Source organism: Cryptomeria japonica, chromosome 4 (genome assembly GCF_030272615.1).
Source record: "Cryptomeria japonica chromosome 4, Sugi_1.0, whole genome shotgun sequence".
Classification (NCBI taxonomy): Eukaryota; Viridiplantae; Streptophyta; class Pinopsida; order Cupressales; family Cupressaceae; genus Cryptomeria; species Cryptomeria japonica.
The window spans coordinates 723686343-723700719 of record NC_081408.1 but is presented as its reverse complement, the minus strand read 5'-3'; the positions used below and the strand labels follow the sequence as shown (position 1 = coordinate 723700719).

At 39.0% G+C, this 14377-nt stretch overlaps 1 protein-coding gene across 5 annotated transcripts in view; it reads left to right on the top strand.

The window, feature by feature from the left end:
• Positions 1 to 2303: 2303 nt before the first annotated feature.
• Positions 2304 to 14377, top strand: part of LOC131027473 (uncharacterized) — a 139871-nt gene continuing 127797 nt past the window's right edge. The window contains exons 1-4 of one of the 5 annotated variants that reach the window (XM_057957555.2): positions 2307 to 2685; positions 4481 to 4511; positions 4660 to 4673; positions 4888 to 4938. In XM_057957555.2, the coding sequence (XP_057813538.2) occupies positions 2503 to 2685; positions 4481 to 4511; positions 4660 to 4673; positions 4888 to 4938 (279 nt within the window). In that variant the 5' untranslated portion in view covers positions 2307 to 2502. Of the gene's footprint in view, positions 2686 to 4480; positions 4512 to 4658; positions 4782 to 4887; positions 4939 to 14377 lie in introns of those variants that run through there. The other 4 variants (XM_057957557.2, XM_057957559.2, XM_057957558.2 and 1 more) reach the window with 4 other exon arrangements.

The window sequence follows — 14377 nt, the reverse complement described above, 5'->3', positions numbered from 1 at the left end:
AGCCCAAAATTATAACCAAACTCATTTTTAGTAGTGCAAAAAATGTTTACTCGCTAAATAATTGAAATAGTTTATAAATGCTCAATATTTGTCATTATTCTTTATTTTGGAACTTGCCCACCTTCAACACCTCTTAAATGTACCAATTGCACAAAAAGTTGTGATTGCTAGTATTAATCTTCATTTAATTGTCTATTATTTCAGTGTATCCTACAACTTAATACAAAAATAATTGGTGGTGGTACTTCAATCAATTTTTTTAGTTGTTGAGGAGCAATTTGTATTAGGTACATAGTAAGATTGTTTGGATGATGTACATCCAATCCAAATTCTATTATTATGGTACATATTTAACCTTTATTCTCTCTGCATAAACCTCAACTAATTTGAATTTGTCATCATTAATGAATTGAATTGTTTCACCAATCACAAGCAATCCAAAACTTCTAAGTGGAGAACATTTAGGCCAAGAACATCCTAATGTTTCAATTATTACTGTGCTCAAATCTTAAAAGAACCATTATGATTCTTAAAAAGTTTCTTTGCACTATATAATTTACGCAAGGCAACTAATCTAGAATAAGATGTACAAACTAATTTGTTATCAAAATGACATGAATGTGAAGAATTTATTTAGAGACAAACTACATATTTATTATTATTATATGATATGTCCTTCACTCTTCCAAAATATACACCATCGGATCAACATTTGAAAGTTGGAATAAGATGCGAAACTTCTCAACGAATCACAGTGCCAATAATTCAATTATAGAATATTTTTAATTAAAAAATTTACATCTTAACTTTACAGAAGATAAGTATTTGCTTTACATAGAAAAAAAAAACTAACTCCATGTCCCCATGGAGCTACTTAAGTGCATTTTTTTGCTTAAATTTAAGCAATTTGGTCGTTCCCATGAAAATTTTCAATTATGGGAAAAGGATAATTTGACATCTTTAAGGAGTTTTGTGTTCCCATGCAAATTTTTAATTATGGGAAAAGAATAATTTGAAATCTTTAAGCAACTGGAGGGTTACATTCAAAATTTTAATAAGAAAATGATAATTTGATATATTTTTCTATTTAAGTGGAGTGCTTATTGCTAAGGAATTCAAAATAGGTTTTGAAAAAAACGAGAGGCTAAGAAAATCACATGGGGCTCCACAATTTTTTTTTCCTCATTTTCATCTACCTTCAATTTTCCTCCAAATTTCACCTATGAAAATTATTATTAATATTTTTATTCATATATGTAATGATATAAATTTTCATGAAGACATTAATTATTTTAGTTATGATTACAATTCTTGTTTGAATTATTGATTCCTATGTGTGAATGAATTTATGTTTTGGGGCGGGCGGTTCTCCTAAGTTCCCACCTCCCCGAGTAGCCCCGGCCTATTCGCCCTATGGGCCATCCCGCTAGTAGGGTTGGGGGCATGTTGCGTATAGAAAACGGCTAATGCCCTGGCGATGTTCATTTGTATTTGTTTACATTCATATTCACTATTATACACTAGTTATTTGTCTAGTTTTTTCATTGGATCGAGCGAAGCTGTTGCTCCAAGCTTCATAAACATCAATATAATTTTTCTACTTTATTGTTATCCAATTCTACTCTCATATGTAATAGACTAGAATAACCTAAATATTATTGCAACTTTCTCGATCTAAATCAAAACCAATGAGAAGTGAGATTAATTGTCTATTAAAAATGGTATAGTGATGCAAGTAGGCCAAATATAAAATTCTTTTATCTTGTTTACGAATATACCTCTCCAAAATCAAATCCGTTTCAAATAAATAGATAATCTAATGTTGGATTGAAAATTTTACTTATCATATAACAATAAATGAAAAATAAATATAAGAATATAAAAAATGAATTATATTTCGAATTTAACAAAAGAATATTTTTTTTAATACATATTATAAATAAATTTGAATATGATTATTTATAAGCAAATTAAATATTATGAACCTGTCCTTAGAAGGTAAACTTAATAACAACTAAAGAAATCTTGGATGCAAGAGGGGAAGAGCACCAATAGATAACATAGTTCCAATAGAGGGCACCTTATTGTCATGTTGACCCCCAAATAGCCATCATAGTGAAAACACCATTAATAAATTTGTTTTGTACCATTAACTGATCATTTTTTATAATTTTTTGTTCATAATTGGCCCATTTGTGCACCACTATTGAGACATTTGTCAACAAGTACTAATGATTTTGAGTTATGATTATTGGAACATCTTTAGTTGTCGCATACAAAGACAACTAAAAAAAATCAAAATCGGACTTAGAATTTAAGATCTGTAAGTGAGCTAAGTTAGCTATGACTGCGGCCGGTGCTATTCCCCTAATGTCCTGATACAAAAAAGGTATGGTACGCCGAAGTTTTCTTTAAGAGATGAAAAACACGGTACGCAACGTACATGAACTGTCTCGTCAGGGACATTCACGGTCATATTAACTTTTGATATGCTGAGAAAGGATGGAGGGAATTCGCAGGCGACTAACAAAACAAATATGGAATGCTGCCAATTCTTATGTTGCATTGTCATGTAAACGGAGTGTCTGCAGATCAGTTAAGCCCAGAGAATCACCCTTCCAGAATCTTCTGGGCGTCCCCTGGCTAGCTCTTCAATGCAGAGGAATTAAAATTACAGGCACCGATGTATGTTATCATAAGCATTGCATTTTAAAAAAAATATTTACATATATTTTTTGTGATTTTTAATTTTTGTTGGAGTGAATTTCCTAAAACAAGTTTTATAAGGGAGTTGGGTAAGCTTAAATCGTATTGAAGATTGCCATATCTCGAATGCAAGGTAGAATCCTTAGGGTTATAGGCAGTTCTAATGGATTGGAGTTCCAAACACCACAAACTCGCTTCATGTCTACTAATTGTAACAAGCCGTCCTTATGGAGCGAGGATTTGGACAAGGGAATCTGGCCACATGTCTACTGGAGTTATAGGCTTTCCAATTAGATTCGTAAGAACCAGTTATGGTCCAACATATCCATATCTACTTACCCGTATCCATTTTCTGTTACCATTACATCGCAATCCCTTGGGCATTGCAGGTCAGTTTCGATTAAAACGTAGGTAAGCTTGACCCATCGTTAGATTTTTAAAAATCAATTATAACCATATATATTATTCCACATTTGTTCTATGTTAGCATTACACCATAATCTCATTGCAATTGCAGGTCATTTTCGACTAAAAATAAGCTAAGTTTGAACACATTTGTTGATTCATTAACACTGGGTTAATAAACCTAGCGAGCATAAACAGATGGATTTAATGCTAACTTTCAACAATAAATTTATCTCCTACGCTGCGTACTACTCCAAAACACATGGAAGTTACAGTAACATATGCTTAAGATGACCCATAATTATATGAATCATCAAAAGAGGGCACATACACAATGCAGTAACACATAAAACGCCAATTTCAGGTGGGGAAAACCCCCAAATTCGGTGAAAAATTCCAGGAAGAGGATGCTTCCAAGCACCTAGTCTCTGTCTGGATATTCATTACCGAGATTACATTGCCATCATTGCTATTTGGAGCTTTACAATGCTTGAACAGATCTCTTCAGCCCTGCTTTGCCTTTGCAACTATGAGAAAATGCTTTCAGTGCTTGAACAGATCTCTTCAGCCCTTCTCTGCCTTTTCAACTATGAGAAAATGCTTGCAGTTCTTGATAGGTCTTACACCAACAAGCATCCAGTCATTTCTAAGGAGAGCCAACCCCTTAAACATTGAGTTTCCAACACTCAAAGCAACTTCCTACCCTTAATCGGCGTCAAACAAGAGAAAAGAATGCTTGAAGAGCTTTTGTTGGTGTGATTGTTCCTATAAAATACATCTATCCTTTTCCTTGGCTGTGAGATAGGAGAACGTAAGAAGGTTGGCTGATGTATAAGCCTGCTGCTGTGTATGTAAGAGAGAGATATGAGATTGGGAGGGTTGTGAAGTCCCTATTGCTGGACTATGTACCTGTGAGGCAAGTATGTTGTCTGAATTATTATTAATAAAGATAATGTAGGCTGCTATTGCTTCCATAATGTGTGTTTGAGCTGGGTATAAGTTTTTATCATGTCTGATTTGACTAGTTTCTGTGAGTGATAATGTGTGCGGCCGCTAGGATCAAGTGCCTTTCACTGAGCTTCTCATCCTGGATTGCATGAGTAAAGCAGTGTAGAATTAAATCTTAATGGAGATTCTGGGGAAATATATTGGAAAAGTTGAATGGAAGAGAATATTTATGAACTTTGCAAATCATGTGTTTAGATAAAGAATTTCATATGCTCGAACTTTTTATCTCGTAGTCACCTGATTGCCATTCTTTTGGTTTAGACTAGTTAGATTAATTGATGCTGTCATTTTACCATTTACTATGGTATGTTTCGACCTCATTGCTTGAAAACTGACAGTTTCTTTTGTGTGTTGTGTGTAGGTGAAGGTTGGGAATGTCATTGAAAAAAATGGTCAGTGTATCAACTAAAATACCATGTGTCTAGAATGAACTTATGTCAACTTCCAATTTTATTCAGATTTGAAATAAGTGTTCTTTGGATATAACGACTGAGGTTATTTAGTTTCTTTGCTGACTGGGCTTGGACTTTTTCATGACAGGGTGCCTTTATGAGGTAATTATTTTTGATTAATTCACCTCTTCCTCTGCCAACCATCGCTATAGGTTCCAAGGAAGACTTGAGTGTGAACTATAAGTAGCTTATAAGGATTTAATATGAATGGTATTTATTTGATGTTGAATACACTAGTCAATTCAGTTTGAGCAATGCCTTTTCTGATAGACTAGTTGTACCGTATTGAATTGAAGATTTGACCTTGGTTAATCAGGTCATAAAAGCACAACACACTCAACATGGCAGAGGAGGAGCAACTATGCAGGTTACATGCAAAAGCATGGAATTTTCTTGTAAACTTAAATTTTTTGTCTATTGCTTCCTTCTTAGTAGAAGTTTGGATGTTTTTGCTTCATGTTGTATGTTCTGCTAAGTTCTATGGCACTGAAAACTTTTTCCCTTGGAAGAAGAAACTTTAGTAAAGGCTTCTTGGTGTTAGGGTGATTTCTAGAGTTAAACGCACTCCAATATACAAATATTGAACTATTATAGCAATGCACTGTGAGACAGTAACAGCATATCTTGACAGAAGATTATTTAATAATGTTATTGTACAAATGGTGTAATTCTCCCCTTTGGTAACCTCTATGAAACAATGGGTTGGGATAAAGCTAGTGGTATGTGGTGAATTAGAGGTGTTTTGGGGATGGAAACGGGTCTGAGGATGGGGGGGGGAATGTTTCCTCCCCATTTCCAAACTCAGAAAAAATGCAGAAACATTTCTTGCAAACGGGGATATTTCCCCCCCATTTCCAAACTCAGAAAAAATGCAGAAACATCTCTTGCAAACGGGGACGACACTGGAAACTTGGGGGGATGGCTGTCCGTCCTGGGGACGGTCAGGGACGTCTCAGACATCCCTCGACCGTCCCCCCAAATTTCAACACGATTTCGGTTGCAAGCAATAAAATCACCCCAATCGAAGCAATTCAAAATTTTGAGCGTTCTAACAGACTAAACTGGAGCAACAACAGTGCTAGAAAATAGTCAAACTGATTGTTGGAGTGAAACATATCACTCTCAATGTTGCTTGTTTACTCCTTATGGTGAATATGTTTTAACTTCATGGAATAAACAGAGAAACTATAGTGTGCATAAAACACAAATAACAATCATAACAACATAGGCAGAATGATATAACTTTATTGCATCATGTAATGGATAGTACTGTACAGTACGTAAAATATGTCTTCAATCATAATCCTCTATTCCCGGTACAATGCCAAAATATATACCACCCGGTCAGTTGGTGGAGTGGCCAACTGCCGGTAACTACCAACTACCTACGGGGACAAATTACCCATTACATTGCCATTTCAAACATAACAAAACATACTTTATTTAGTTGTGGCATAATTGCCATCTACATCAGCCCCCCCAAAAAAGAAGAAGTTGTCCAGGCGACTAAAGAAAAATGGGGCTAACACTATCATGCTACTACTGAGAACAGGGAGGGTGAGAGGACGTCCCTGGAGTAGTGGAGGATGCTGGAACCTATCATCGGAGGTGCCGAAGTTGCTTCAGGTGGAGCCACAGGTTGTGCTCTGCAACAAGTTGGTGCTCCCCGGCTGTTTTCACCATGCACACTGCTTCCATAATATCCTTGTCCTTCTGTTCCAGCTGGCTCATCAGTAGTGCCAGACGGTCCTTCAATCCCTCCACCTTGGTTCTCTGCCCAACCACAAGGGTCTTCTGGTGCGCCACCTCCTCCTCTAGAGCAGCTCGTAACTTTTGCTCAATCGCTGTGAGTTCTGCTCGTTGGTCCAACTCCTTCTGGATGCCCACAACCTCTTCCTTGGCAGCTTCTTGTTTTGCTTGGGCCCTACGCATTTGGAAAAAGATCTCTCAGAAAGAACTCTCCATGCCTTGGAGCGTGGGCCCAAATATCCCCTATCCTTGCATGGTGTGCGTTTGGCGCCAACTCTCCACCATCACCTGAGGCTCCTCAGCTGGCCAGCCATGTTGTGTGAAATGTCGTGCAAACTCCTCCTGGCATCCAATCCTCATGAAATCCAAGAGCTTTTCTGCCTCAGATATTGTGCCTACATCCACTGGTAGGGCCAAGTCTGCAATCCCCCGCGCAACATCTGTGAAACCATCCAACTTTGCCAAAAATCTCTGGATGGAGCCCAATGGATCCTGTGGGTCTGGTTTGGACACTCGTACACCATTGTTTGCATGGTCCTTCTCAGCTCGCTCGAACTCAACACCAGTCATCCCTACCTCTCCCAGCTGGATGCTCTCATCCTTGACATCTATAATTGTGTTTGTGTTTTCTTTCTGGCTTTCCTCCTTACTAGCTTGTTGCCCTACTTCCACGACCACCTCACCCCCAACCTGGCCAGCCGCAATTGTACATGGTGAAGGGGTTGGGGGTGCATGTGCTGCTACAACAAATCTCCCTAGCCAGCTATCTAAGGATGCATCCACGTCCTTCCCTGGTATCTTGCCTTGTGTTACATCAATATCTTCCGCCGTAGGGATATCCCGTACCACTCCCTCGGCTGCCTCTCTTACCACTCCCTCAATCGTAGGGGTCACTTGTCGTACCACTCCCTCGGCCCTAGGGGTATCTTCCGTAGGGTTATCTTCTTGTACCACCCCCTCCAGTGCAATTGTGACTTTCTGCGAGAAAGACACCACATGGTGCCCTGCTTGCTGTGCCTGCAGGGACCCCTCAGGTTCCCTTTGCTGGAACAACACCCCCATGGGAGTGTCCTCCTCGAGGGGTGTAGCTATCATGAGTGATTCTAGAGGTACCAAGTGTGTTGAAGAGGGTAGTTTTGCCGTTGCAAACTTGACTTTCGCAATAACTCTTTCTGTTGAAGGAGTATGTGTTATTTCTTCAGGCCGTACAGGTGTCGCCTCCGTTGCCGTTGACTCTTCTTCTCCTTCTCCCAAGCGTGGCCCTTCTATTTCTTCCACGTCCTCTCCCAAGTCAGTGTCGTGGGGTGCCAGCCTGAACCCGTCGTCCCCACTCCTGCTCTCCACATCCTCTTTGTCCTCTTCTTCAGCTTCTGTCTTGTTTGAACTCTCCTCTTCCTCCATGCTAGGTTTATTCTCCTGCCTTGTTCTCTTCTTGGTAGGTTGTGCACTTTCACTCCCAAGTGTGTCCCAATGTATCCAATAGTACATTGGCGGTTTGTTGGGCTTGACCCTACTTTGAGGTTGGAACTTACCCCATTTTTCAAGTGGTACTTGCGTCTGTACGACTTCCAGGAAGAGGCCAATGGCGTGTTGGCACATGTAAAAGGTTTTGTGCTCCAGCGATAAGAAATTCTGAATCTTGTTAGAGAGCAGTTGGGCCCAATTGTAAACCCTTCCATTATGGATGCCATTCATTAGGCCTATCATCTAGACAGCTATGTCCAGTGCTCGACTGGCTCTAGTGAGTCTACTTTTTATGCATGGGTTGAGGCTGTACATGGAACCGCACGTGATAGTAGAGAAGTCAAGTCTGTAGAGGAGAAGTCGTATGATACAGAGGAGCTGTACTTGAATTCAAAGACACCGTACGGAAACACTAAACAATACGTAGAAATCTAGTCAAGCCCGTATGTGAAGAATGAGTCGTACGTGGAAATGCCCCTTGGGCCGTGGTTAAACACTGTGAAATATCCATTTTTTGGCTTCATCAACATTGTTTTTGGCGTCTTAAAAAATCACAAAAATCATGTGTGCCATGGATTTCCGTGTGGTTTTGAAGGTCTTAATTTGTCATTGGCGACGAGGGCGCTTTCCCGGGACCTTGTGAGGGGTGCTGGCCTTAGACCCCCATTGGGGGCATTGCCCCCAAACCCCTATTTGATTTGATAGGTACACTACAAGTTGGGCTTGTCTAGTCCAAGTCATTGTCTATCATTAGTCTTCCTGAATATTACTTGATGTTTGCTTGTCGTTTGGAAGACGACTTTTTCTTTTGGGAGGGATAATGTAGTTGGCATAAAATGCGTATTGTTATGTTTGATAATTTTGGTTACCTGACAATGTATTAATTAATTGTATTAAGTGGGTTGTCACTCAGGTAGTTATGTGTCAGTTGGTTGACGGTTGTGTACCTCTCGGCAACTGTTGGGTTCTTTAAATATATTGTGTACCGCCAAGGAAGGTAGGACGGTATAGTCGGGTCTATTGTAATCCTTGACCGACCATCTCTAGTCTCTTCTCTGTAATAATTGCATGTGCGAATAAAGATATATTTTACTGCTGTGTCTGGTATGCATTATCATTTGTATCATTATTTCATGTACTTGTTAATTTCTGTTTACTTCTGGTAGTCTGAGAAACCACATCGTAGGGAGTAAACATTGCTAAAAGTGAACTTGTTCTAGACTGAAATGCTTGTGGCTCTTTCTGCAAGTGCACTTGCAGCACTACAAATCACTGGCAAATGAATGTAGGTGAACTTGCAGCATCACCACAGGTGTCCATGTAACTTGCTGTAGCTGATTTGCAGTTTGACCCCACTGGTCCACCTAAAAAAATCCATATTGACAGTGATTATTGATTCCAGGTTCAATGAATTATATTTATGAATGTATGAAATTGAAAATTTGAAAGCAATTTGAATTAACTATAGTTACATCGTATTAAGTTACATCATGTATATGAATTTATGAATTGCAACTCTCGGTTATCAATGTTATCATATGAATACATTTATAATTTGAAATTTCCCTATATTTGAAATTTTCCCTGTTTTTCATAAACCCTCCCCTCTGTCCCCTAAAAGGCTATAAGGATATTTAGTGGTGATAATTAAACTTGCAAAGTTTATTGTTTAAATATAACGGGTGTGCCAAATAAGTGGCTGTTGCAGTTATCTTTGAGAGAAATATGAATTAGGATAGTAATAAGGATAAATCAGCTAGTTCAGGATTTATGAGCTAGGCTTTTTGTTATATCCTCTCTGTGCCTGACGTCTACTTTCACAGAGGAACAAAGAATTGGCCAAGAGAGATGTACAGGTGAGATCTAGGGTATGCTTTGACCTCTTAGCTCTCATTATGAAAAATTGAAAATACACTCTCTTTCTAGCAGGTTCTGTCCCTGAGCTAGGTAAGGTGTTTACCTAGCTCCTGAAAATAGTATCATTCACATGGCATTCTGGAAGTTTCCTGCTATGTTCTGTAACTTGTGGCTTTATTGGATGTGTCATTATAGCAAAACAGTGATATGCTACAGGAATCGTTACTGAAAAACTAGAAGCTATACATTTCTAGGGAAAGTATATGCAATTTTTAGTAAACTTAAGGAGAAGATGCAGTTTCAAGTAGGACATAATAAGAACAAGGATTACCGTATATTATGCATTTGAGAACAAGTAATTTAAGCAGGAACTTTGTTTTAATCAAAATTTTAAAGGTAACTAAATAATACTATGAAATAGGAGCACAGAACTAAAGAACGCAGGTAACAATAAGAAAAGTGTACCAGAAATTTTAAGGACTCAAATGTCAACATGTGCAGTGTATTTATTTTCTTGATTCTTGAAAGCTGCTTTTTTGGGGGGGGAGGGAGGAAAGTCTTGTCTGTGTGAGCTCCTTTTTAACTTAGCTGAAATGGCCCAAACTGACTTAAAATGGCCCAGGGAATATAAATACATGTTTAGATCAATTTCTACAGATGAAACGATTGTTTGTAATGATATTCTATGCTATTTCCATTTTCAAATTAAATTTTTACTCCTCTCCTTTTTCGCATTTTCATAGTTGGAAAATTTAATGTGTTTTTGGCGTTTTTCATCTTATCATTTTATGGCTTTAGTGTCTTGGAAGTTCTATACTCATCAGTGGTAAATACAGTTGTGGTTTTAATTTTCTTTCTGTTAATTTTAGAATCAGACTGTTAAATTTAGATAGTGTTGTGACGTATTCACACATCACCCCATGGCAAATGGGGACCCCTACTTTTTGCCTTCTAGGGTTTGTTTTCTAGGTCTTTTAGGGTTTTGTTTGTTAGCCTTTGCATGATGAGTGCTGTCAGGGGAATCACTAGGATGGCAGGCTCTGCTTGAGCCAGGGTGAGTCCACGAGGGCCCAAAATTAGGGTTTCTTTGAGAATCTTCCTTAGGGCATGGTTTTGCTCTTGTTGCTAATTGTGTCTTGCTTGGTGAGTGAGTATCATCCTTGAAGGTCTGAGTTAGGTCAAATTGGTGAGTGATGAAGTCTGGAATGTCATCCTGATCTTCAAATACCCTGAAATTTGGCTAAGTCTGGAATGTCTTCCTGATCCTAAAATTTGACTAAGTCTGGAAAACTGAAGAATCCTCCAAAAACTAGATTTTGCATTATAACTCCTGGAGGTCCGAAACCACTCTCAAACATCCTGACAGTATATATGGAATATAACTTAAAGTCTTCTACTTAAATGTTATATTCCATACATGAATCCTGATGGAGAGACCAAAATGTCAAATTTCGCCCCTGACCCTTCCAAAGGGTCCAAAGCAAAATTCTCCATAAGACATTCTAGTCTGACCCAAAATTAGAGCTAACTCATTCCCAGGCATTATTGAGGGCAAAACACTTGTTTGGATGAAGAAAAGTGAGGAATGAAGTCAAGATTTGAGCCTAAATGTGAATTTCGCTCCTGACCCTTCCAAAGGGTCCAGAGCGAAATTCTCCTTAGACACCTTTTTTCTCCTTGTTTGCACTAGAAACCTTGATTCCTTGGGCATGGTAAGGGCAAATTGACATATTCTTGCCTTAGGAAGTGATTTGAGGTGTTTGAAAGTGTGGATTTTGTCTAAAGCATGAATTTCGCTCCTGACCCTTCGAAAGGGTCCATAGCGAAATTCACCTTTTCCTCTATTTTGCTCTTTCATATAGCCAAGTTTTGGATTTTTGAGGCATAGTTGAGGAGACTTGGATGCATGTTTGCCTTAGAGAGGAGGTTTAAGACTACAAAATGGTGAAAATCAACCTAGAATGGAAATTTCGCTCCTGACCCTTCCAAAGGGTCCAGAGTGAAATCTCCCATTTGACCTTCTATCTTGCCTAAAATGATGAATAGAGTTTGAAAGGACCTTGAAATTGATCAAGTTTGAGAGAGAATTGGATAAATCAAGATTTTCGCTCCTGACCCTTCCAAAGGGTCCAGAGCAAAAATCCTCATAACCCTCATTTCCTTCCTAATTTTGGCTAAAGTGTTGGTCTCTAAGGCATGTTGGAAGGTAGATTGTTGTGTTCTTGCCTTGGGGGATGATTGAAAGCGTTGAAAAGTGAAGATTTTGCCCAAAGTGTGAATTTCGCTCTTGACCCTTCCAAAGGGTCCAGAGCGAAATTCATTATAAACCTCATTTGCTCCCTTGTTTGGGCTTAAAACTTTGTTCCTTGGGTGAAAACGATGAAATTTTGTCTTGTAATAAAGAATGAGATTGAAAGGATGAAGAACCAAGTCAAGAATGAGAAATTCGCTCCTGACCCTTCCAAAGGGTCTAGAGCGAATTTTCTCAAAACCTCTCTTTTCTCTCAACTTTGTGTTAGATCAAGTGTGGGCTAAGGTAAGTTCAAGAAGGAGATGTCCCTAAGAATGACTTTGAGTTGCTAGTGATCCAAGAATTTGAAGGAATTGAGCAAAATAGTGAATTTCGCTCCTGACCCTTCCAGAGGGTCCAGGGCGAAATCTTTTGAAACTCCTATTTTTCACCTTGTTTGGGCCAGGCGAAGAGCTAGTTGTGAGATAATGTTGAATGAGGTCTAAATTGGCCAGGAATGCAAAAATCGTTCCCGACCCTTCCAAATGGTCCAAGGCGAAATTCTTATAGGGCCTGTCCCTGGGAAGGATTTTGAGCGAACTTTATTTTGAAGTCTTCTTGTTGATGATTTAAGGTGGAAAATGCTTTGTTGAAATGAACATGTCATATGTACTTAATCACCTTTTGGTTTATTTTGTAGATGGAGAAAACCAGGCCAAGGCAAGGACGACCAATTCTAGTCCATCATCGTCAAGGACGTTCCACAGGCAAAAGGGAAGATTCAAGGTGTTCAAGGAATTGCCAGCTACCTCCAGAACCTTCACTTTGCCACACGAAGGAACCACAAGATGATAAAGGAAGGCGATGCCAACATTTCAAGGAAAGGTGCACCATCCATCTAGCTCATCAAAGACAAAGGAGGTCAAAGCAAAGGTCCGTTGAAGAAGTAGATAGTTTCTGAAGAGTTAATTAAAGTTAGCTTCTCAGCCTCATCAAATTGAACATCAACCAAGTTACAAGTGTCAGACAAGGTGGCATCCCAGTCATCATTCCTCCAGTCGGATTGGTCCACCTCAGCATGTCCAGATTCAATGTACCTGACTCATTGGGGACAACACAAACCTTGAGGCACCTACCCCTACTTCCTATTGGTCCTCACTCCTGGAATGTAGTTTTCGAATTGGCTAAGGAATTTTGTCGTAACAAACCCTAATTAGGGTTTTTATCTTGTAATCCTAGCCATTGATTCTAAATCAATCAGAGCCGTTTGTTTGTAAAGGGCTCCCTATATAAAGCCTTGGCTCCTTGTTTGTAAAGGTTAATAGTTAGTTCATAGAGGTTAGAATAGCTAATGATCGATAGTGAATAGAATAGAAATTAGAGTAAAGTAGGAAGAGAAGGCAATAAATTGTTGCCTTGATTGTAAATGAACCCCCTTTTCATTGAAGATATGGTGAAACGTGTCGTTTCTTTGCAATATGCATGGTCTCTTGTCGAATCTTCATTTTAGATGATAGGTAATTAAATTGAATGAAAGAAGTTATTGAATGCACTCACGTGGAATCTACCTAGTCCAAACCACTAGCCTTTTGCTGACTGTAAGAGCGCCTTCCGTGGTCAACTGGCATAGAACGAGCTTAATTCCGAGTCATAACACCTCTGTTGTTCACGCATTATCTTGAATGGTGATCAGTATCTGATGGTGTATGATTTGGACATATTTGAAATATCCCTTAGAAGATCACATTGAGTTGGTGTTGAATTGTTCAACCTGATGGTGAGACCCAACCCAGTAGGACTCCACCTAGTCATTCATCCATCTTCTCGCATTCTAGGTAGTAGAGTAGACTTCCTGAACCTTGTATCTTTTGCTATTTCTTTATTTTCCAGTTAGTAAATAGGACTTGTGATTCCAGCAAATCAGACGCTCAGGTCATCGAATGTAAGTCCCCTTGTGATTCCAGCAAAATCACATCATACCACGAAGAGCTTATCTATACGTAGAGAACCTACATATCAGAACCTTGGAGTTACTCTGACTGATCCTTCGGCAAGATCTTCAGTAGTTGGGAAACTTTGTTCAAGAGAGGATAAGGTACCTTTAGGTATTTTATTCTGTGTTTGGTCGTGTACAAAAGACACATCAACAGATAGCAATGACAGAAAATCAACACACAGAACACACAGAACACAAGGGTACCCTGGGAAAACCTCCCTCTTGGAGGTGAAAAACCCAGCAATCAAAATCTCAGATTGTATTAGACCAAATCAGTATGATTCTTACAAGTTTTGCTTCAACACTTGAAGCAATATATCAGCGCAGTATAATCCAAACTAGGGCATACAGCAGTATGACAGTGCTAGGGCAAACTTATCTGAATATTCTTGCTGTAGATGGTTAGCTAATCAAGTAAAGCAATCTGAAGTAAAGCAATCTGCTGGTGTGAAACATCCACTTGACAGCACGCTGTCTGAGAAGATGATTTGCTGCCCCCAAAACACCTTC